We start from the raw sequence: 26,129 nt of genomic DNA on the forward strand, positions 1-26,129 counted from the left end.
TTGGGATGCAGCAAAAGCAGTCCTGAGGGGGAAATACATCGCAATACAAGCATCCATTCAAAAACTGGAAAGAACTCAAATACAAAAGCTAACCTTACACATAAAGGAGCTAGAGAAGAAGCAGCAAATCGACCCGACGCCCAGCAGAAGAAGAGAGTTAATTAAAATTTGAGCAGAACTCAACGAAATTGAGACCAGAAGAACTGTGGAACAGATCAATAGAAACAGGAGTTGGTTCTTTGAAAGAATTAATAAGATAGATAAACCATTAGCCAACCTTACTAAAAAGAAGAGAGAAAAGACTCAAATTAATAAAATCATGAATGAGAAAGGAGAGACCACTACCAACACCAAGGAAATACAAATGATTTCAAAAACATATTATGAACAGCTCTACGCCAATAAATTAGGCAATCTAGAAGAAATGGACGCATTCCTGGAAAGCCACAAACTACCAAAACTGGAACAGGAAGAAATAGAAAACCTGAACAGGCCAATAACCAGGGAGGAAATTGAAGAAGTCATCAAAAACCTCCCAAGACACAGAGTCCAGGGCCAGATGGCTTCCCAGGGGAATTCTATCAAACGTTTAAAGAAGAAATCATACCTATTCTACTAAAGCTGTTTTGAAAGATAGAAAGAGATGGAGTACTTCCAAATTTATTCTATGAGGCCAGCATCACCTTAATTCCAAAACCAGACAAAGACCCCACCAAAAAGGAGAATTACAGACCAATATCCCTGATGAACATGCATGCAAAAATTCTCAACAAGATACTAGCCAATAGGATCCAACAACACATTAAGAAAACTATTCACCATGACCAAGTAGGATTTATCCCCGGGACACAAGGCTGGTTCAACACTCATAAAACAATCAATGTGATTCATCATATCAGCAAGAGAAAAACCAAGAACCATATGATCCTCTCATTAGATGCAGAGAAAGCATTTGACAAAATACAGCATCCATTCCTGATCAAAACTCTTCAGAGTGTAGGGATAGAGGGAACTTTCCTCGACATCTTAAAAGCCATCTACGAAAAGCCCATAGAAATATCATTCTCAATGGGGAAGCACTGGGAGCCTTTCCCCTAAGATCAGGAACAAGACAGGGATGTCCACTCTCACCACTGCTATTCAACATAGTATTGGAAGTCCTAGCCTCAGCAATCAGACAACAAAAAGACATTAAAGGCATTCAAATTGGCAAAGAAGAAGTCAAACTCTCCCTCTTCGCCGATGACATGATACTCTACATAGAGGTAGAAATTTCTGATGAGAGCTTGGAATGCTCATAGATTGTGCTCTTGGTAGGAAAAAATGCCATTTGCATTGGACAACAGAGGTGAAAGCAGTTCCATGAACTGACCCCATATTACTAGGCTTTGCTGTATTTATATTCCTCTTCATTTCCTTAACGCTAGAAAGACGTTGGATAAAATAAGACAAGTGACTTTCTAATAACTGGTGTGCGTAGGGCACATTTTCAGTGATGATGGTTCAGAGAATTCTAAATATAGTAGAACAACGTGGGGTGCAAATGAAGGAATGAATCTTGATGTCTGATTGACATAGGTCCAGTTGCTATCCATAAATACTGCAGTCTCATCAGTAAAAGAAGATTCAGTCCCAAGATATTAAAATGTTGTTGGAGGACACAATCATCACAATTAAATTTCTAATACTAATGATAATGTTAATTTAATCTCTCATTTTCATAACACGTTTAGATGTAGAAATCTTAGGAGATATTTTAATATCAATCCCTCCAGTAAAGGTCAGCATAGACAGCAGTGTGCAAATATGTAATAGGATCTGACTTTGTGTCCGTGTAGACTTGCTTAAAGTGGTCATGCACAACATATGTAGTTGTCTTGAAAGTGTTTGTCCCAGGAATGAAGTTGCTCATGACATAAATTGTGTGATTTGACTCACTTCCTTTTCTAATGGTGAAAGGGCGTTTTCAGAGAGCCTGGGTTTTGGAGTCAGGCTACCTGGAGCTCTGACTCCACCACTTGCTGCTGATGTGAACTTGGGTAATTATTCTCTGGCCTCAGTTTCATAATACACAAGATGAGATAACAGGATGTATGAGCAGGGTTATGAAAATTCAGTGAGAGGTTGTGAGTAAAGTACTTGGCATGTTGTCTAAAGCACAATAAGTGCCGCATAGATCTTGCCCCATTTAAAACCTAAAGGGAGAATTGTATCCAGATTGGAGAGTGGTTAGTAGCCAATCACATTGACAAAGCTGAAATTCTCCAGGGGATTTAGCTCTATTTCTCACCATTCCAGTGAAAAGTTACCTGACTCTCCATTAATATACAAAACACTTAAATTTAGAGGTATTTCTGTAATGGACTTTTCCCATACTTGGCAAAAATAAAATTAAAATGTGTGTGGGGGGTTATTTTGTTGTTGTATGTACTTAAATCTTAATATTTTATCTTACATGATATCATGTCTAACACCAACAAGGGTGGCCTTCATACTGGTATTTAGTAGATAAACAATTAAAATTTTAAATTTTATTCAGAAAAACTAGGAAATATTTGTTTTGGCAGTAGATATACTAAAATTGGAACGATAGTGAGAAGATAGCATGGACTCTTAAATAAAATCATAAAAAAAGGAAAATACATAGGAATATAGTTAGTGATACTTAGTACTTTTAAATATACATAGAAATGTCATTAATTTGTAATTCATAATCACATATGAGATACTTGTAATTATTTATTTAAAAAAAGAAAGAAGAGAGGAATAAAATAGAGGAATTTTGAATCAATATTGATATGCAATATTAATTTAATGAATACAATATCAATAGGTATTAATGCCATACATAATTAAAATGTGATTGCATTTGGTTAATTTATATAGAATTCCTACTGCCTTGTGTTCACCATATATATACCATTAAGGCAATTTACCTGAAAAATTTTTGATTATGAATATATATAAATGTATTAGAAAGATTTATTTTTAAAACTGGTGTCTATTTTATACATCAAAGAAATTATTGTGTCCATAGAAAACACTCTTAATAAGTTTAATAAAGAATGTTGAGTGGCACTTGGGTAGCTCATTCTGTTAAATATCTAGTTATGATCTCAGGGATGTGGGATTGAGACCTGACCATGGTGTTGGGCTCCAAGACTGAGTGTGGAGTCTGCTTCAGATTCTCTCTCTCCCTCTCACTCTGCCCCTCAATCCAGCACACACTCTTTCTCTTTAAAAGAAATAAATAAAATCTTTTTTAAAAGAATGCTAAAAGAAAAACCATGTAAAATAATTACATAAAATATAGGCACTAACCATTTATAATCAAGAATATATTTAATGCTTAGTTAACTATCACATTGAGAAAGTTATGGAAGATTCAAGATACCTTCTATCCTGAAAAGAATGAAACTTTAGGAATCTAGCAAGAAAAGGTGACAGGAGCTCAGCATAATGTCTTAATTTTCCAAATTCATCATTTATTTTTCGTTTTTTTTTTTAAATTTTAAATTTTTATTTATTTATGATACTCACAGAGAGAAAGAGAGAGAGAGAGAGAGAGAGGCAGAGACACAGGCAGAGGGAGAAGCAGGCTCCATGCACCGGGAGCCCGATGTGGGATTCGATCCCGGGTCTCCAGGATCGCGCCCTGGGCCAAAGGCAGGCGCCAAACCGCTGCGCCACCCAGGGATCCCTATTTTTCGTTTTTTAAAAGATTTTATGTATTTATTTATGAGAGACACACAGAGAGAGGGCAGAGTGAGAAGCAGGCTCTCCACCTGGCGCTCGATGGGACACTTGATCCCAGACCCCAGGATCTCGACCTGAGCCGAAGGCAGAATTTCAACCACTGAGCCACTCAGGTGCCCCTTCAAGTTCATCATTTGATTTTCAAGTTCTTTACTATGATGAATCAGAAATGTTCCTATGAAAAACCAACTTTTTAGCTAGATTCTTTAATGTATTGACTAGAGGCAAAAATTATGTGACTACCATGTACTTTGAGAAATAAATTTTGCTTTATATATTATGCTTTTTAAATTGAAAACAAAGTATATGGTTGGGGAACTATACAGTGTCTTATTATTTTGATCGGTAAAATACTGTTTGTATGACAGGCAAGATGTACACAATTAAAACAAGCACATTATGACCTGATAAGTAATTATAGCATAAGTAAAAAAGTCATCATCGTTTGCTTACCAATTTAGTATAAAAATCAGGAGCATTGGAGACAGGCAAAATTTCTTTTTTTTTTAAATAAATTAATTTTTATTGGTGTTCAATTTACCAACATACAGAATAACACCCAGTGCTCATCCCGTCAAGTGTCCCCCTCCGTGCCCGTCACCCATTCACCCCCATCCCCCGCCCTCCTCCCCTTCCACCACCCCTAGTTCATTTCCCAGAGTTAGAAGTCTTTATGTTCTGTGTCCCTTTCTGATATCTCCCACACATTTCTTCTTTCTGAAGAATGTTTTACCCTTTCTTCTCAAAGGAGGAATTCAGTTCTTTTCTTAGGATGTTACCCATGAAATTATTATTCTAACTCCATACTAGTTGAAAGAAAGAAATCAGTAAAGCACTTGTGTTTCAGTGGGAACTCAAATTGGAATGGGCCCTACTATTTATGATATGATTCATTAGTATAACCAAGGAATATTCCAGACTTCAAGAGACATGCCCTTGGAAACCACAATGTTTCACTATATAATTTGACATCATATCTGCAAGAAACTCTGACCATAACTGGTAACATTACACCATTATATATAAATTTATTCAGCAGGTGAAATGTAAGAAAATGGAAGGATACCATAGCAAGTTTAGGAGGCTTGTAGGGCAGATTCAACTTTGAGGAGGGATGCTAAGACTCATAATATGGTGTCATCTCAATTATGCTTCAACTTCAAATAAAATTCCAACATAAAATGTACTTTTAATTAACATTTCCTAAAGCAAGACAAAACTCTGACCAGTGTATTTCTTGATTAGGGTACTGTAGGAACATTTCTGAACATTTAAATTTTTTAAATAGGAGTTTTGGAAATATTCCCATTTGTTTCTAAATTTAAGGCGTTGTAAGTAATTTGGAGGTGCAACATCACACATTGCCTTCTACAAAGTCCTGCAGTGGTTTAATTGTGATAATGAGATGATCTATAAAATCAGAAATCAAGGAGAAGAATTCCAGTATCACAAGTGGACATGAGATCCATAATTGTAACTTAAAGATCAACTTGATAGATTACCATTCAAACAAGTGACTGTGTATTGTGTCAAAATATTCCAGTTTTTGATCCAGGACCCTTCACTTAATAGCTATGACTTTGGGCAAGTTACATAACCTCTACAACCTTTTTTCACATGGAAACTGGAAATAAGCACCTCAAAACCCACTGTGGATGAAAGGCCATGATACCTACTAATCCTGTTGCAACTTTTCCTTTAATTTACTATGTGCTGGGTATTTCCCACTCATAAAATATTTCTGTTTCTTTATTTAACTTTTATTTGTTATTCCATTGTCTCCAACAGATAAAAGTCCTGAAGACATTTCCCCCAAGCCCACAATTTTTCTTCCTTCGATTGCTGAAATAAAAGTCCATAAGGCTGGAACATATCTTTGTCATCTTGAGGAAAATATTCCTGATGTTTTTAAGATAGATTGGAAAGAAAAGAATGGCAAAACAATTCTGCAGTCCCAGCAGGGAAACACCGTGAAGACTGAGGACACATACATGAAATTCAGCTGGCTGACCGTGACTGAGGAATCATTGGATAAAGAACACCAATGCATCGTCAAAGATGAGAGGAATAAAGAAAGGGTTAATCAAGAGATTGATTTTCCTTCAATAAACAAAGGTATGTGCATATAAACATGAATACAAGCTCCCAGAACCCTGGGTTTCAAAGAGAAAACCCTACCTTTTCTGTTAAGTATTAATGAAAATAAGCAATTAAATTTTTTTTTCTAATGTTGTTGCCTTTCATGGTAGCATGAATGTCCTGCTATTTCTCCCATAGACTGCAAATAGTATGGGTTTGGGGGGCACCTGGGAGACTCAGTAAACTGAGCATCTGACTCTTCATTCAGCTCAAGTCATGACTCAGGGTACTGAGAATGATCACAGTATTGGGCTCTGCACTCAACATGGAGTCTGCTTGAGTATCTCTTCCTGTGCCCCTTCCCTGGTGCTCAATCTCTCTCGATCTCTCTCTCAAAAGAAATATGTAATTCGTTTTTATAAAAAACAGTATAGGCTTTGAGATATACAGAGAAAAAGAAAATGACAAATTCACTTAGCCTTTCAAGCCTCAGTTTAGCATCCAAAATATTAATAAAACTGATTATTTTTGCATTAATTTCATGGATTAAATGAAACAATACCTGTGAAAGCACCTAGCTACCTGGTGCACAAGAAATGCTCAGAGTGTACTGTTGAGGATTTTACTTGATCAGGAAATAAGAACAATTATTGCTCTATTCAAAGTATCACCCATCAACAATGAGTTGTCAGAGAGAAAATGCTCTTCATTTGCTGGAGCCAGATCGCAGCTCAACCAGGAATAATAATTTGACTACTGAAATTTTAGTATGATCGTGGGTTTTTTAGATTTGTATTTTATATACAAGAATAAAGGTGAAGTTTAGTAAGTAAAGACTGAGTGATGCTAAGGTCTAAAAACATTCATCCTTTCTACATGATGAATGTATTCTTACCATTGGTAAAAGTGCTCAGCAAACATTTATTTCAATTCTAGTATGTGCCAGACTGGAAAGGATGCAGGATGAACTATCGTCTCAAGGAGGATCACTACAGTCAAGTGATATACTTTACCAAATCAATCAGGGTCACTTGTGATTCAAGCATGGTGTCCCAAAGAAGCCTCACTGAGGGAGACACTGGTCATATTTAGACAGTGTGGGCAGATGGCTGAATGTGCCCGGCCTTGCTGTGATCTACTAACTCACTACACTCGGAAGTCAAGTCCTGGCTTTGACATCACAGACCAAGGCCCCAGAGAGACCATAAGAAGGAATCAGTTTGGATTTTACTTGTGATTAACATCATTCTAAGCAGTGGGGAACAAGCACATAACAAGACCTGTGAAGAGCTTTGCTATATCAAGTCTAACTTTCTGAAGTGAGTTTGTGTTCTTGGAGTGTTGAAAACACCCCACATTCCCAAATGGCAACACTTGGCTTATGGCCCAAGTTACTAAACCAGGACTTAATACCTAACCTAAGGGCAAGTTCATCTTCCCACCCCAAGAAGAAGAGTAACCTTTAATTAGTCAACATGGGAATTTCCTGGTCATCCCCAGGAAGCTTCCTGATTGACCCATTCCCTTCCTCTTGGGAGAGTAACCTTGCCTAAAACAATGGATTGCTTGCTAAGAATTCCCTTTTTCCCAGGCTCTCTCAATTGTTAAAAACTTTTGCTCCCCTGTAGTCCTTTCCTAAATTGATGAATTAATAGAGCCATTAGATCTTTAAATTTACTTGGTTGAATTTTTGATCTTTAACAGATTTGTTGGCAAGGATGGAATCCAATGTGGACCCCATGGGGCATTCAGAGGCAAAGCAAAACACAGAGGTGGTAACTTTGAACCCTTCCAGTTCAAGATCTTTCAGGCCTGTCCCAAGCACTGTGGGTGAGTTCTTCCTGCTCTCAGCTCCAGTCACTTTGTGTTCTGCCTCCTAATCTAATTGGTTTTGCTTGGCAGAGCACGGCAGCTTAGGCTGCCAGAGTGTTATGCCCATGTTAAGTTAAACTAGCATGTCTTTTCTGAGCCCCATTGAACTAGATATTTGCACAGAGTTCACCTGAACTGGCTGAAGGGTCTGCCCAGAGACAAGCAACTAACCTTTCAGACTAAGTGCCCAAGATAGAAACCTCAGCAAGTTTCCAGGAGAATTGGTGGTGCACGCGGAGTCTTCTTGTATCAGAACTCAGAAACATCTCTTACAGCTCATACACTAATGTGCACCTAATTGATTGTCACCATTCCAGTAGATAAAGGCTACAGCTAACAGGGAAAGGTAGAAAAAACACAAAAATTGGCTTGCAAGAGTCAAGCATTTAGAGGCCGCTAGAGCACTTACTACCTCAGGAACACACCACTGATAGTACAGGTTGTCAGGAAATGGGATGGATCAGTACTAGATCACTCATCAACCTCAAGAAAACCTCTGTGCAAGGAGCTACACTGCAAAATATGCACAATCCCCAATTCCAGGACACAACCCCTTTTTAGGTGTTAGTTTTCTGATCAAGAATCCCAGTGTCTTTGTTAATGGAATCCTTAAAGTAAAGAGTCAAGCGCACTACTTCTGTTTTACTTGTTTATTTTTCATCTAAGAATTATAGTCCCAAATTAAAGATACCTAGCAAAATGCAAACTCTTAAAAACTTCTTTGGTGTCCTGAGGAATTAACTTGGTAACAATCAGGTTGGAGACACAAAAATACCAGACAGGAACGTGGGGTACCACTCATTTGCAGCCAGATATGGCTGGATTGGGGTGTGGATTAACTCCATTTGAGGCTAGTGTTCTACCAAACTGCTGTGAGCCCTCAGGGCAACAATAACCTAGAAATATATGTCCATAATGGGGAACTTGTGAATTAGATAAGATCATTTAGATCTGCACTTAAAAGCAAGGATTCCCTAATTAAACAGAATCCTGTGAAATGTTGACAATTCCAAGGTCTTTTCATTGAAAGACCCACTGCAAAAGGCTAATGAAAGATTAACCATGGACAAACAGTATATGGTCTCATTCATTTAGGGACTATGAAAAATAGTGAAAGGGAATAAAGGGGAAAGGAGAAAAAATGAGTGGGAAATGTGAGAAAGGGAGACAGAACATGAGAGACTCCTAACACTGGGAAATGAACAAGAGGTGGTGGAAGGGGAGGTGGCGGGGAGTGGGGGTGATTCGGGGATGGGCATTGAGGGGGGCACTTGACGGGATGAGCACTGGGTGTTATGCTATAAGTTGGCAAATTGAACACCAATAAAAAATAAATAAATAAATAAATAAATAAACAAACAAATAAATAAATATTAAAAAACAGAAAGATTAACGTTGGAGGAAGTACCTAAAACAGAAGACTATAAAAATGATCTAACTTCTTCTCCTCTCTTGGCTCCTTTGAGCGCTCATTATAGTCTGAATTGATTTTCCACTCTGAACAGATTACACAGCCATAAACAGAAGACTGCCAATTTCATGGCTTTACAGACATCTCCATATCTACCTTCATAGGAGGGCCCCCAAATGAGCTCCGTCCAGAGGGGCAAATGGCTATGTATTTATTCTCTTATTTTTATATAATAAATCTATTTTTTATTGGTGTTCAATTTACCAACATACAAAATAACACCCAGTGCTCATCCCATCAAATGCCCCCCTCAGTGCCCATCACCCATTCACCCCCACCTCCCGCCCTCCTCCCCTTCCACCACCCCTGGTTCCTTTCCCAGAGTTAGGAGTCTTTATGTTCTGTCTCCCTTTCTGATGTTTCCCACACATTTCTTCTCCCTTCCCTTATATTCCCTTTCACTATTATTTATATTCCCCAAATGAATGAGAACATATAATGTTTGTCCTTCTCTGATTGACTTACTTCACTCAGCATAATACCCTCCAGTTCCATCCACGTGGAAGCAAATGGTGGGTATTTGTCATTTCTGATGGATGACATTTCTATACATAAACCACATCTTTATCCATTCATCTTTCGATGGACACCGAGGCTCCTTCCATAGTTTGGCTATTGTGGACATTGCTGTTAGAAACATCGGGATGCAGGTGTCCCGGTGTTTCACTGCATCTGTATCTTTGGGGTAAATCCCCAACAGTGCAATTGCTGGGTCATAGGGCAGGTCTATTTTTAACTCTTTGAGGAACCTCCACACAGTTTTCCAGAGTGGCTGCACCAGTTCACATTCCCACCAACAGTGTAAGAGGGTTCCCCTTTCCCCACATCCTCTCCAACATTTGTGGTTTCCTGCCTTGTTAATTTTTCCCATTCTCACTGGTGTGAGGTGGTATCTCATTGTGGTTTTGATTTGTATTTCCCTGATGGCAAGTGATGCAGAGCATTTTCTCATGTGCGTGTTGGCCATGTCTACGTCTTCCTCTGTGAGATTTCTCTTCATGTCTTTTGCCCATTTCATGATTGGATTGTTTGTTTCTTTGCTGTTGAGTTTAATAAGTTCTTTACACATCTTGGAAACTAGCCCTAGATAACTGATACGTCATTTGCAAATCTCTTCTCCCATTCTGTAGGTTGTCTTTTAGTTTTGTTGACTGTATCCTTTGCTGTGCAAAAGCTTCTTATCTTGATGAAGTCCCAATAGTTCATTTTTGCTTTTGTTTCTTTTGCTTTCGTGGATGTATCTTGCAAGAAGTTACTGTGGCCAAGTTCAAAAAGGGTGTTGCCTGTGTTCTCCTCTAGGATTTTGATGGAATCTTGTCTCACATTTAGATCTTTCATCCATTTTGAGTTTATCTTTGTGTATGGTGCAAGAGAGTGGTCTAGTTTCATTCTTCTGCATGTGGATGTCCAATTTTCCCAGCACCATTTATTGAAGAGACTGTTGTTCTTCCAGTGGATAGTCTTTCCTCCTTTATCGAATATTAGTTGACCATAAAGTTCAGGGTCCACTTCTGGGTTCTCTATTCTGTTCCATTGATCTATATGTCGGTTCTTGTGCCAGTACCACACTGTCTTGGTGACCACAGCTTTATAGTACAACCTGATCTGGCATTGTGATGCCCCCAGCTATGGTTTTCTTTTTTAAAATTCCCCTGGCTATTCGGGGTCTTTTCTGATTCCACACAAATCTTCAAATAATTTGTTCTAAGTCTCTGAAGAAAGTCCATGGTATTTTGATAGGGATTGCATTAAATGTGTAAATTGCCCTGGGTAACATTGACATTTTCACAATATTAATTCTGCCAATCCATGAGCGTGGGATATTTTTCCATCTCTTTGTGTTTTCCTCAATTTCTTTCAGAAGTGTTCTATAGTTTTTAGGGTATAGATCCTTTACCTCTTTGGTTAGGTTTATTCCTAGGTATCTTATGCTTTTGGGTGCAATTGTAAATGGGATTGACTCCTTAATTTCTCTTTCTTCAGTCTCATTGTTAGTGTATAGGAATGCCATTGATTTCTGGGCATTGATTTTGTATCCTGCCACGCTACCAAATTGCTGTGTGAGTTCTAGCAATCTTGGGGTGGAGGCTTTTGGGTTTTCTATGTAGAGAATCATGTCATTGGCAAAGAGGGAGAGTTTGACTTCTTCTTTGCCAATTTGAATGCCTTTAATGTCTTTCTGTTGTCTGATTGCTGAGGCTAGGACTTCCAATACTATGTTGAATAGCAGTGGTGAGAGTGGACATCCCTGTCTTGTTCCTGATCTTAGAGGATAGGCTCCCAGTGCTTCTGCATTGAGAATGGTATTTGCTGTGGGCTTTTCATAGATGGCTTTTGAGATGCTGAGGAATGTTCCCTCTATCCCTACACTCTGAAGTTTTGATCAGGAATGGATGCTGTATTTTGTCAAATGCTTTCTCTGCATCTAATGAGAGGATCATATGGTTGGTTTTTCTCTTGCTGATATGATGAATCACATTGATTGTTTTACGAGTGTTGAACCAGCCTTGTGTCCCGGGGATAAATCCTACTTGGTCATGGTGAATAATTTTCTTAATGTACTGTTGGATCCTATTGGCTAGTATCTTGTTGAGAATTTTTGCATCCATGTTCATCAGGGATATTGGTCTGTAATTCTCCTTTTTGGTGGGGTCTTTGTCTGGAATTAAGGTGATGCTGGCCTCATAGAACGAATTTGGAAGTACTCCATCTCTTTCTATCTTTCAAAACAGCTTTAGTAGAATAGGTATGATTTCTTCTTTAAACGTTTGATAGAATTCCCCTGGGAAGCCATCTGGCCCTGGACTTTTGTGTCTTGGGAGGTTTTTGATGACTGCTTCAATTTCCTCCCTGGTTATTAGCGTACTTTTTTCTCTTAAACAGCCACGTGGAATTCTGGTAAATACTGTGTTCTGTGCAAAGGATCCTAAAAAATCTGGCAGAGGAGAGAGAAGAGTGGAAATCTTAACCACATTATTAGTGGAATCTCTATCTAAAGTCCTTGTCCACAGGGATAGTAAAATTTCTCATTATCCCATCCTTTCTAAATCTAGACCCATTGCTAGTGATCTTTTCTCTCCCAGATGTTATTCCTGCCTTCCTGCCTGTGTCATCCTGCCTAATTGCTCTTAACTTTCTGCCTGCCTGCAACTTGGCGGATTGTTGGCTCCTTCCTTTGGCTCTCACTGTGAGAGACTCTGAGTATTTGGAGGGTAGTATCCTTTGCACCCTCTTGGGGACCCGGGTAATACACAAGGGGTTACTCTATATGTCAGAAATTCTTAAAACTAAAACTATGCCCCCAGAGGGAAGGAAACAAATTGAAGTTAATGCACTTGGTTAGATGGATCAATGCATGATGTCATTCCATGTAAATACAAGTCTGAGAATTTGAGAGCAACTGGCTTGACCAATCTTACCAGAAGTAGAAAGGCAGCTCTTGAGGCAACTCAAAGTTCTCCCATTCCTTTGTCTATCCCCCCAACTTCTCCTATTTATGAAAAAGGGCTTATAAATGGTTGGCTTTAGGAAAGCAAAGTGCTTCTTGGAGGAACATGCATTCTCTGTCTGTCATTAAAGTCACACATCTTATCCTGTCTTTAAAACGCAAACCCAGTGCACAAAAGCTTGATACTGAGGGAAATAAATGAACCAGGCCCTCTCTCTTTTTTTTTGGCCTTTTTATAATATAAACTGCTAAAGGGCTATTGTGCTTACACTCTAGTCTATTCTCCTTGATAATCCTGAGACAAATACAAATCTTAAAATTGTCTGCATAAATATTAGTGGTCCTCAGTCCTTGCACCAGTCTGTGTGTCCATAAACATATATTGTCTATGTGAGATATTTTTCTCCCTGGATGTTTTGCCAAAAAAAGAGCTCTATTTCCTTGGTTTGAATATAAGCACTTATAAGGATCAGGCATTCTACAACTCTCAGGAAGATAGAAACTAAGTTGAATGTGTTTCAACTTTACATGATCTGGGCACATATTGTCTGGTGGGTTTAAGCATAATAGGTTAATAGGTATGTTGGTATTGCCTTCTCAGCACTAAAATCAGAAATTTCATGTGCCTGGTTTACTAAAGATCAAGTAAGTAGATGTGATCTCCATTACAAAATGTTACAGGAAAAAACTTGGGAGAATGATGGACTTTGATGTTTCGTAAGATTATTTACGCTTTTTATTTAATTCCATTTAACACAGCACATTATATTAGTTTCATGTGCACAATATGGTGATTCAACACTTTGATACATCACCTGTGCCCATCAGGACAAGTGCACCCTTTAATCTCCATCACCTATTTCACCCTTCTCACCCCTTGTCTATGATGTTTTTGTGGGTAATCTCAGATAACGAGATATAAAAAATACACAATTTTAGCTAAAGTTTTAAATAATCTCTCAAATTTTTTGAGGAACTTAAAATCATTGTGTTTTCCGTGTTAAGATACATTCATTATATTCATTCAATATCGAGATCATTTCCAAGCAAGATAAAATACTAATATATTAGTGACTAAACACAGGTTTATCTTCTTTTGTTTCCTTGTTGCATAGAAACATAAGATAAGTTCACACCTACTCATAGTCCAGCTTGGTGCTTTACTGAAAGATTGTTTTATGAAGAAGCACACATTTCTAGAAATTATGAAATATATTCAAAAATTTGCCAATCTAAAGAATGCTAATTAACAAACTGTTAACAACTGCTTATTGACTAGCTTTCTTTAAATAAAGGTTTCTAGGGGTTAAGAATTCTAGTATATGTAATGTGAACTACTAAAATAATAAAAGAAACAACCTGGAAAGCAAAGAAACTAAGATGTGTATTTTTTCAAAAGAAAATGTATGAGGAATGGAAATATATTTTTTTAGGGGGGAAGGGATTTTTGTCCTAAAGGGAGGTGGGTTGTCTGAAGATGGTAAACTCAGGACAGAATCTGCATGTAATGGAGAAAGTTGCAGAGGTTTGTACAAAGGGGATGTTTGGGGAGGAATGTCATGTGTGGTCAGAAATGAGTAAGATAGGAATGAAGAATTTTGAAACCAAAGCAAGCTGGTACAGCATTGGAGTTTGATTTTCTCCCTGCCAAAAGGATAAATGGTTTTTTGGATTTTTATGTTTCTTTATTCTCTTTGTAGTTTTGGTCTATGCATTGTCAAAAAGTACTTCACACCAAGTTTTCTAGATATTGTATTTGTAAAAGTGTGGTACGTGCAGATAATATACATTCTGGTTCTACAAGAAAACTCCCCCCCCCCCATTGTTAGTAGTTGGTTATCCTGATGACCTTGTAACATGGCACCAATCTGCTTCTGAATCAGAGAAATGAAGGCGGGTAAACATGGCAGTGTTTTAAACAAAGAGTCAAGGCTGAGGGAAAACCAGTGCAGCCACTTTGGTTTTTCCAGGCTCCGTGGCAAAACTAATTTCTCTCAGGTTTTTTTTTTTTTAAATCATTCCTTTGCCCTCCTTTGGATATTTTAAATGACTCAACATATAAGGGGAAATCAGTGGGAAAACTTCTATAATAGTACAAAAACAGTTTACCATCAATGTTTAGTGTGTCAAGTCCATAATTCTGTAAAAAATATTTTTGCCTCCAGAGACTGTATGGCTCATCATTCTGGGCCCTTTGGACACCTGCAGCTGGAATTCGTTCCACTGCCACTTAGTGTGCATTGTCACTGTGCCCTTGTCACAAAAATATTTATATGTTTTCTGGATGGTTTAAAGCCTTTATCTGCTATGAGAATGATACATTCACTCTGGCAAAGACATTGTCAAAAATGGGTTTCCTCCTTGAGGCCCACTTTCTGTGACCTCCAGTGACCAAGGCTCCTCCTTCACTGGGCAAATCAAAGGGGCCTTTAGGAAAATCTTGCCAATCTCTTGGAATTGTCTCAGTGTACAACCTTCTGCTGATCCTTTGTGCTGCCTGCTAGTTTGACCAGCTGGTATAAGTCTCCAATATCTGCAGCTCAAGACTGTCATCAACAGGTTATGGAAATGTTCTTAGATTACAGTTAAAAGGATCCTACAGGTCACAGTTTACTGCCTGCTGATTAGGTGTTTTAGCCAAACATCAGAGGAAGATAGCCCTCGACTATCTCAGTAGAAGAGGGATGTTACCAAGTGGTCCTGTTGTAAAACTAAAGGTTGAACCTTGTACACATCACACATCTACAAATGTCTCCACCTGACACCAGGTCCTACCCAGACACAGGAGATTCTGCAACAACTGAGTGAAGTACAAATAGCAGACATCCAAATTGACTGCTTTCACCTTAACAGGGTTTCAGGACTTCATACTTCAACTAAATATTAAATCCTTTCTCCTTCTTTTCTTTCCTTACTCTGGAAATGGCCTGTATTTCCCATGTCATTGCCATATGTGTAACCTCTGGAATTTAGAGGAAACTTTTATTCAGTATAGCAGAAAATCTAACACTGGTTCAAAATTTTCTCAAGGTAAATAAGACATCTTATTGGTTGATTCTTCTAAATTTACATCCCAAGGAGTAGAGACTACCAAGAAGTCACCAGGATTAATACATTTGGCAGGAATCCATGTGGCTTAAATGAAAGATTCCTTCGGCAGAGTCTTTCTTACTTATGTGATTTTAACTGCTTTGAGTATTGGGAGCAATGACATCAGAAAGCACCTCCCAACATGGGGAACTTTTTTTTCTATGTATATTTTTCAATTGGAGTTCGATTTGCCAACATATAAAACTCAGTGCTCATCCCATCAAGTGCCCCCCTCAGTGCCCATCACTCAACATGGGGAATTATCCTGTTATTAGGCATCATAAAAATCTTCCTGGTGCATTTTGTTCTCTCAAAAGTTTTACATACAAGTTCTAAGTCAGTAACTTTTAAGCAAATGATTTTTTTAGACTGGGGTACTACAAAAGAATGAAAAGTATGACCAGCTCTAAAAACTATAATGTTAAAGTGATAATCCTTGAATATCGAAGGCTTATGCAAAAGGTCAAGACCTGTGTATATCACCCAAAGGAACAACAGGAACTGTTGAAAACTTCAGAGCAGTTTCTGACAGTAGTGTTAATGCCTTCAATTTTGATCCCTTTTCTAGGTTAAGCTGAGAATGTGATCAAAAGGCAGGAAACCATAGGCTCACAATGTACTCATTTAGCTTAAGGCCACAAGTCAGTAAACCAACTCTTCATAGCTACCCAACTGCAGTTTCAACAGCCAGAACTGGAACCTTTAGCCAGTGGACATGGGAGTTTTCTGGTCAGCACTAGGATGTTTACTGATTGGCCCCTCTGAGACCCTGCCTCAATGGATTCTTTGCTAATAATTTCTTTTTCTCTCCCTCTCTATCTTGAAATACCTCTGTCCTGTAGCCCTTAGGAGTTGCCTCCTACTTGCTAGATGGGATGATGCCCGATTCATGAACAGGTTGAAAATACAGCCAAAATATACTCAGTTGAATTTTTCTTATTTCATAGATTCTCAGTTTGTCCAATGATCAGATTAGGATTAAATATTTACTTTTACTTTCCCCAGAAATGTGATGCAAAGCAAATGAAATTACATCAGTGAAAATACATGCTGTTGAAAACATGACATGGATGAATTTAACCTATATTTATTGTATTTATTTATTTTCTTTCCTAAAACTAGCTAAAATCAAATTATACAGAGAGCCTTAATGTTTATTTCTACAGCTAACAGAGAGGGACAAATGAGCAAGGCATAAATGTAATGAAACCATTGGGCTGAAGTATCATGTTAGGTTTTGATTTTTCCAGTGTGACAAGAAAAGTAAAAAGTATAGTAAGTTCCATGGCGATGATTGTGATAAGGGAGGTGTTTCTGTTAATGATGTGCCTCACTTCACAGTTACTTCTGAAAGGAATGTCTTCCAAGGTCTTCTCATAACAATAAACAGGGCACTTCTGTTATTGGAATTCTACAACAGATACCTAGTGCTGGTCCATGGAAGTTTTAATTTTTTTGTAAAAGCTTATATATATATGTATGTATATAAATGAATGCACAGAACAGTGAGTGATTCTGAACAGAGATAAACTCATCTCCTCAAACTTTTTGACCAACTTTGACAGAAAAAGGGCACCATGGACACACATACAATTTGTATTATGAAAATTGTTACTTTGTTGTCTTTTTATCAATCAATGCATGGTGATAAGAGATTTTTATGTACCTTTTTGAAGTTTCTATTTTACTTTTAGTTAATTAACCTACAGTGTTATATCAGTTTCAGGTACAAATATCATGAATAAAATCACTGTATGGAAAAGAAAGATCTGCTTAGGGCAATTTAATGTGAGCTCTTTAGGATATTTTAACATTTAACATAATTATATTAACATTATTTTTCTTGGGATTTACCCAAAAGACTATACCCATTTTTCAAGAGCACACCAACATAAGATTGTGTGGAGTGGATAAAATTGCACACCAGAATCATGTCTGTATGGACAACATAACAGGAGGTGAAAAAGGATAAACCAAAAAACCTTACAGCTCTCTCTTCCTGCATCCATGGTCAATCATCATTAAGGATTTTTGCATTTGTATGTGTGTTAGGTGTTTTTTTGTTTGTTTGGTTTTTTTGTTTCTGATTTTTCTTCTTTTTTTAATAATAAATTTATTTTTTATTAGTGTTCAATTTGCCAACATACAGAATAATACCCAGTGCTCATCCCGTCAAGTGCCCCCCTCAGTACCCGTCACCCATTCACCCCCACCCCCTGCCCTCCTCCCCTTCCATCACCCCTAGTTCGTTTCCCAGAGTTAGGAGTCTTTATGTTCTGTCTCCCTTTCTGATATTTCTTACCCATTTCTTCTCCCTTCCTTTATATTCCCTTTCACTATTATTTATATTCCCCAAATGAATGAGAACATATAAGGCCTTTCAACCTATTCCTGCAAACAAGTGCACTGAAATGCTGAGCTTTTAGGGGTGCATCAGTAGCTTAGTCAGTTAAGTGCCTGCCTTTGGCCCAGATCATGTTTCCAAAGTCCTGGGATTGAGCCATGTGTTGGGGTCCCTACTCAGCTGCAAATCATTTCTAGTTCTCCCTCTGCCCATTTCCACTGTTGATGCTCACTCTCTCTCAAATAAATAAACAAAACTTTAAAAAATTAAAAAGAAAGGCTGAGATTCTTTGATAAAATGGTCATTTGCTAAGACTAATATATAATATAATTATATGGCAGAGATGATGTCTGAGAAATCACAACAGTGGAATTATGTTTGATTTCTATGGTTTATTTATTTATTTATTTATGTATTTATTTATTGGAGTTCAATTTGCCAACATATAGCATAACACCTAATGCTCATCCCGTCAAGTGCCCCCCTCAGTGCCCATCACCCAGTCACCCCAACCTCCCTGCCCATCTCCCTTTCCACTACCCCTTGTTTGTTTCCCAGAGTTAGGAGTCTCTCATGTACTGTCACCCTCACTGATATTTCCCATTCGTTTTCTCTCCTTTCCCCTTTATTCCCTTTCACTATTTCTTATGTGGATTGTTTTACAAGATGCTTTCCACAGGCTCTAGCTCATCAATACCCCCACAGCCATCCTTTCAGTGCTGGCTCTGACAATAATCACTGGTATGCTATTCAGCAAGGGACATAGACTCTCTAAATCTTATTTCCTTCTGGGTAACACAGAACCCTCCAAATTCAGCTCATATAAATATAATGGGGACGTGAGATGAGATAATGCCTGTGAACTTCCACATAGTCCCTGGCACAATAACAATCAATCAATAGGTATTGGCTTTCATTAGTATTTGTTGTCAGGTCCTCCAACACCATCAGTCCAGAAAATCATGTGCAGGAGTTGGGGCACGCATAATTTAAAAGACAGGGCTGCTTCTTACCTTAGATAGGAAATTTACCTAAACCAGAGTCCTTCCAACAGGAAAGGTGCTACTGTGGCTTCTAGTGTTGGACAAATTCATTTTGGTACCAACCCTTCATGTGAGCAGTGGGTGCAGAGGACTGGACCGCAGCCACCGTTTCTGGTTATTTTTCTTTTTTTTTTTTTTTGTTTTTTTTTTGGGTTTTTTTTGTTTTTTTTTTTGTTTTTTTGTTTTTGTTTTTTTTAATAAATTAATTTTTATTGGTGTTCAATTTACCAACATACAGAATAACACTCAGTGCTCATCCCGTCAAGTGTCCCCCTCCGTGCCATCACCCATTCACCCCCACCCCCGCCCTCCTCCCCTTCCACCACCCCTAGTTCATTTCCCAGAGTTAGAATCAATAGTATTTATAGAAAAAATATTGTGGAGCAGTCACTGTAGTATGAGCTATGAACACAGAAGGAAAACAAGATAATGCTAGGCATTACAGTTGTGAGGAAACAAAGGAAAATGTATCAATCACAAACTGCGACATCTTTATGTGCAGAAATACAATATGTGAATTGATCTACTAAATTATGTAAAATCAAACAAAAAATTTCTGGAATTGGTATATATATTTGTATTGGCTCTTCCTCTCCTGCCAACAAATTCTATTATCTATCTATCTATCTATCCATCTCTCTATCATCTATTCGTCATCTATCCACAACAAAACAAAGGTGAACAATAGATATGAACTACTGAATAATATTTGTCCTCATATCTTTTAGAACTCACTGCTATTAACTCTACAGAAGCTTTCCTGGATGATGAAAATCGTAAGTTTTTGTCTGTGTTTGCCTTTATGTTATGCTGTAACATTTTTCCTTCCTGATCAACTTAGACTTCAAATTCCCCTGGCTTCAGGGAGAAACCCCAGAATGGCTGGGTCTTGCAAAATAGACTGAGTGATATTTATGTCAATCCATCAATTCTCAGATCATCTTCACACAGTAAACTCTGGTTTGGGTGTGAGAGGACCATGAATTAGGGGTGCAGTGATGTGCCCTGAATTCTTTCAATCATGGATTTCATTCACTTTTGTGCCCAGTGTTTCTATTGACTGGGAAAAACATGTTTTCATGTTGCTTATATATTTTTTAAGCCTTGTTTTTGCTGGTAGTTAATTACCTGAACTGACACTAAAATGTTCTTGTACAGAAGGCATTGTGCTGCACTGGGAGTGTGTTTTCTTTAATTCTCTTAATACTTTGAAAGATTTCATTCCTGTTTTACACATGAGGGAATGAGCTAAAATGAATTTTTCACCATGCCATAGAGAAATAGCTGAGGCTGAAACCCAGACCATCTGAATCAAGATGAATCATGTCTATACGCTTAGTTTTTATTCTTCCTCTATATCCCAAGGCCAAGGCCCTGAGACAGGTGCACACATAGGGAGAGTTTCTGAGTGCAGGGCTTCAAGTGTCATAGACTAGACTTAGATTCTAACCTTTTAATTATCCAGTGCATAAGTATGGGTAAACTATTTGCATTTTCTGAACATACCAAATAGACACAAATAACACCTACCTGAGTTATAGAAGATATAACATGGCATACGTATCATATCTAGCTTAGGCATCCCTTTTAGCTGCTACATCATAAGTACTAGCTCCTGCTCTTTCTCCCCACATAATGAACAAAGGAAATGATGAGGAGCATCGGTTATAGCCTTGCTGATACACCCTCCAATGCCGATATTAGGGGACTTCTGGACTCTGACCATTACCAACATCATTATCATCTTCAGCAGCAGCATCTAACTTTATATTTTGCTTAATTATTTTGTTTCTTGCATGTGGAGATGCAGAATTATAGAGCAACTGAGAAAGTGTTCTTCAATGCTGTGTTGCTCGGATTGAAATCTGGGTTCTAATACTTACTAGTTGTATGAAGTCAGGCAAATGGCTCCTCTTTCTCTACTTACTTTATTTGTAAATTGGGAATGAAAGTAATTATCTCAGAAGTTATTGAAAAATTAAATAAGATTTAAGTTTTGCATGCAAAGTTCTCAAATAAGTGACATTTAGTTTGTACTTAATGGATATTGCCACTTATTCCTTCTTAAGACATGATGAGGATGAATGTGAAAAATGTCACTTATCACCAATGCATTTTATTCCCATTGGATTCACTCATTATAAAGACAACCTTAATTTTTAATACTTTGGAATGTGCTACATGAGTTTCATAGGTTTTTGACTGACTTGACCTGCAAACTCCATTCTGAGGTGTCTCTGTGGTGGTGATGGTGATGTAGGTATTTATTACCCAGTGGTGCTGATGTGAGAGTGTCACTTCAACCTAAGTTATCAGAAATGTATACAGTCACCCTCTCCAAGAATACGTCTTGACATTTCAAAAAACTGTGAAATTAACAAAATACTTCTTTTAGACCCTGCAGCTGCAGCTCATGAACACCTCTGCTTACTACACCTACCTCCTCCTCCTCCTGAAGAGCCTGATGTACTCCATCATCATCACCATCTGTCTGCTTGGGAGACCAGCACTCGATGGCAATGGGAAGAGTTCCTAACACATGGTGCCACCAGGTCCACTTTTTCCATTGGCTTTTGTCCCTATAAATGTCTGCTGAGGATCTAGCCGGGCTTTGTTTCTATGATTGGGTTATTTACTTTCACATGTGTCTTTCTCTGTAGGGTCACAATGCAGAATGGGTTTATAAACCACTGGGCAAACACAAACTTTCACTCTGCAGCAAGAACAAATTCTGCTATGACTCAGTGGGACAGGGGGCCATCCCTAGGGGCTTTATCACTTCTCTCTCTCTTAATGCCCACCACTCCTCAGCCACACAGTACCCATGCCTCTGTGTACAGCCTGCATGCAGCTTCCAGTCTGTTCTTGAACTCTTTTTACCATATGATTCTCTGGAATCCCTTTATTGTCATACCTAGAAGATACCTCCTTACTGACTTACTTTTGTACTGTTTTCATAATAAAAGTGATCAAAAATCTACTTGGGCCTATGTCTACTTTTATTTGGTCCGATCTAACTGAGAGTCAAGTGTAAGAGACAGCATGACAGCTGAGCCTTCCAATACAGTGTTGGTTGTAATATTGACCAACTCCATATTCTTAATTCTTGTGCTGAGATGGTCCTTATGATGCTTTCTTTGGGGCACTGGCACACAGGAGAGCCACAGCCAGTGAAGTTGCCCAGGTTATTTCTCCTTCAAAGGTTAACTGATTCAGACACATTTGGTTTCAGACACTCTGGTGATGACTGTTTAACATATGGCATGGCTGGTGTTTGTGCTCAGATCTATAGCAGTGTTTCACAGGCGCTAGGTTTTCTGATCTCACATGAATCCCATGAGAGCAGCACTAACACTAGAAATGTAGGGAGATGGAGAAGGTAAAGGCTTGGACTCTGATCTCCAAGTGCCTGTGTTTAAATCTATAGCTATATGGACTCCCTATGACATAATTTCTCATGTGTAAATGAAAATACAATGTGCCCTGTCTTCTGGACTTGTGTGGATGAGATGCATTAATTCACTGGGTACATGCAAATCCTCAAGAGTATTAGCTACTGTTGGCACTTTGGAAATAGATAACAACACCTGCACATGCACTAATGAGGGTGTCTCTACTCATTCATATGTGTATTTGTAATTCTACAAACATAGATGTACAACAAAATGTTCATGTATGCTAAGTTGTGGAAAAATTAGTAGTTGTATGTTTTTCTATTTTCACTAATAAATGCAGTTAGAGTAATAGCTTTTATATATTGGAATTGAAACAATGTCTTATTTAAATTGGGAAGCTTTCTGTGTTTTATTACAATCAGCTTTAGTTTCTGTGAAATTAGTGATTTAGAAACCAAGTAGAGATTCCCATGTGGAAGCAACATAAGACCCAGCAGATAAAGGAAGAGGAAGTTTAATTTTTTTTTTTTTTTTTTAATTTTTTATTTATTTATGATAGTCACAGAGAGAGAGAGATGAGAGAGAGAGAGAGAGAGAGAGAGGCAGAGACACAGGCAGAGGAGAAGCAGGCTCCATGCACCGGAGCCCGATGTGGATCGATCCCGGTCTCCAGATCGCGCCCTGGCCAAAGGCAGGCGCCAAACCGCTGCGCCACCAGGGATCCGAGGAAGTTTAATTTTGATCTACTTCCTGATTCTCAAAAATTTGTGCATCTCCTTGGACCAATTCCTGGCCTCTACTTAGTGATCTGTAACTGCTTCTGCATGTGGAAAGCACGGAGGCAACGAGGGAAAAGTAACAAATGACCTAGCAGCTCTGTGGCTGATGTCCTTGCTGGGGCTCCTAGGCAGCTGTCTCCTGTGGCTTCCAACTCCTTAGCACCTTACTTCCTCAACCCAACTGGGGCTGCCCTGGACTTGGAAAGTGCAGAGAGTGGAGTTGGGGGTGTTAATCAGGAGACAGTGGGGTGGGATGAGGCGCTGGTGGCGATGATGTTTATTTTCTAGTTTATTTTGGTCGATGATGTTTATTTTCTCAGGTTTAGTTTTTGTGTATGTGCTCTTTCACATGCGGTTGATTTGTGGAGAATACTTGAAGTCAAACAGTCCCCTGCTGCTTGGGGACAGTGCAAGAGTGTCTCTGGTGTTTCAAGATGAAATAAGGACAGTTAAACCACAGCCATCTTGCTCACTTTCAAAAGGCCACAGCTAATGGAAAGAAAACATCCATCTGCACACACATGTTCCTGCTGTCAACACACTCTTGGCTGTGAGTGATGGGTTCCCCTATTTTATACCAAGTTCATTCCACTAGCTGCTATGTGGATTTGGTATCCTTTGACGAGGACTGTTGAGCTACTCCTTTACTCCACTCTGATGACACCATTCTGAAGGAAACTTGCATGCAGATTTGCTTGTAGCACTAGGTGATCGCTGACATTGCACCAGGATCTGTGCTTTTCCACGGCAGGTGATTTCAGAGGCTCCTACTTTCAGTCTCATTTGATCAGTGTAGGCAGGGTGACACGAGATCCCTGCCCATGAGACTGTTGGCACAGGAAGTGTGTAGACGTCACAACAGCAGGTGCTTCTCTCCTCACAAGGACACGGACATATGGGAGCCCACAGTTCAACTGTGTAATTGGATGTCACAGACTGAGTCATCTCAGCTCCTCTAAAGGGACAGGTGACTGCAGAGTCAGGCTGAGCAAGGCTCAATAAAGGCATGCACATCAGTAAGCGTGCTGGGGTGGAGCAGAAGAGGGCTGTTCAGCAATGTGAGAGCAAGAAGCAAGTGTCCCTGTGTCCACCCCACCCAAACTAAGTACAGAGAGGGTCCCCAGTCCTGGGACACAATCTGTCCAGTCCTTGGGGAAACAAAGTTCTGTCACTGAGATCACTGCTCTAAGCTTTCAAAGTCTGACTTATATCACTTTGTCACCTTAGACTTTACTCCTCTTGGTCTATGCTTGAGAGCCATCTTCTGGTGAGCCATGGCCTCCATGATAGGGACCCCAAGCTACTGCCTCAGCCCAGCATGTGTGGGAGAGAGCTCTTTCTCAGGGTAAATTATACACTCACATCCAGCTTAGGCATCATCTGTGGGCCTGGTGTATATGCAACTCCACTTCTGAGACAGGATACTCTAACTGTGACCACACCACTGAGTTCTTGATATTTAGGTCCAAAAGCCATTAACTGTAGACCCTCCTTGACCCACATAAAGAAATTCACCTGGTTAAGCCTCAGCCTCCCACATCCCTCCTCATGGCACTTTCATTACTTGGTTCATTCTCAGAGCAGCACAAATGGAGTTGAACTGACTTGTAGAAATGCACATTTGACCTTGTAATTATATTTTGTAATTATTTTTTCAGCAAATATCTCTGACAAAATAATTTTTGTTTTCCATTATATATTTTTTCTCTGAAATTGGAAAATCTCTAAATGTCTGAGATTGGATGAAGAGATAAAGAATGATTATATTTCTATAAAACATCTTGCATCCACTTTAAATTATATTTATGTAGTATACAACAGCACAGTAAATGCTCAAGCCATCAAGAAAAAGCAAAATATATTGGAAAGCTACAGATCCAGGGAACACCAGCAGTGCACTTGCCTACTGTGGCTACCATTCTTTCCCAACCTCCCAACACTGAGCATTATGGACATGAAGGTTCTTCCAAAATTAGGAAAGCCTTGAGAACCTTCAGCAAAATTACACAGTTTAAGGACGTTCAGTTAATTTGGCGTAGGGAGTGAGGTGATGGTGAACTAACAATTCGTGTGGTTTCAAGCAGGAAAGCCAGATGCTCTGCTGGTCTGACATTGTGGTCATGCCTGCAGCAAGCATATGTTCAGCTACGGCTGTGTGCATGCTTAGCAGACACCAAAATGCCCAAGCCAGTCAAGCACTGCTGGTGTGCATTCAGGTGATTGGCATATGCAGAGGAGCCATGGCAAGACTCAGAAAAAGTATAATCTGGGAGGACTTATACTATAATACATATTCTATGTGCTATTTGCCTAAAATATTCATGTGCAGCCCAATACCTACAGCAAAACTATTTGTCAGTGTCCAAGTCTTGCCTTAAGTAATTTTGATGACCATGAATTTATGTAGACACTGGGTGAACCCAGGAAGTTAAGTGGAAAAATAAAATAATTTAATAAGAAAACATCAGAGGCATGAGCAGGCCATACTACAGGGGATATAATATCACAGATTAAGTATAGATAAGTTTCTCAGCATAAAAACAATTATAGCAACCTTTTGGGGACAAGTCACAATCTAGAGTTGCTACAAGAAATTTTTAACAATATACTTTTCACTAAAAAAATAACAGCCAGGCAAAGTAAGACTATTCTTAGGCAAAAACCCCCTTACAATTCAATGTAAACTGCCCCTGAGGGTGTGCAGATACTCTCTTTAGCAGATAAATACTTTAAAGTAGCTATAAGAAATGTGTTCAATAAATAGAGAAAATCATGTTTAAAATCCTAAAGGAAAATATGACGACAAAAAGTAAAAAAACAAAAAGAAACAAAACATATTCTAATGAAGGATA

General features: G+C 38.7%; 1 gene segment (V, D, J or C); it reads left to right on the forward strand.

Moving 5' to 3' along the window:
- Positions 1-21,639, forward strand: part of LOC129494342 (T cell receptor gamma constant 2-like) — a 43,070-nt gene extending 21,431 nt beyond the window's left edge. The window contains 4 exon segments of the C gene segment in view: positions 5,545-5,875; positions 7,553-7,665; positions 19,832-19,893; positions 21,499-21,639. Coding sequence covers positions 5,545-5,875; positions 7,553-7,665; positions 19,832-19,893; positions 21,499-21,639 — 647 coding nt within the window.
- The last annotated feature ends 4,490 nt before the right edge of the window (positions 21,640-26,129 follow it).

Source organism: Nyctereutes procyonoides, unplaced genomic scaffold (assembly GCF_905146905.1).
Source record: "Nyctereutes procyonoides isolate TBG_1078 unplaced genomic scaffold, NYPRO_anot_genome, whole genome shotgun sequence".
Lineage (NCBI taxonomy): Eukaryota > Metazoa > Chordata > Mammalia > Carnivora > Canidae > Nyctereutes > Nyctereutes procyonoides.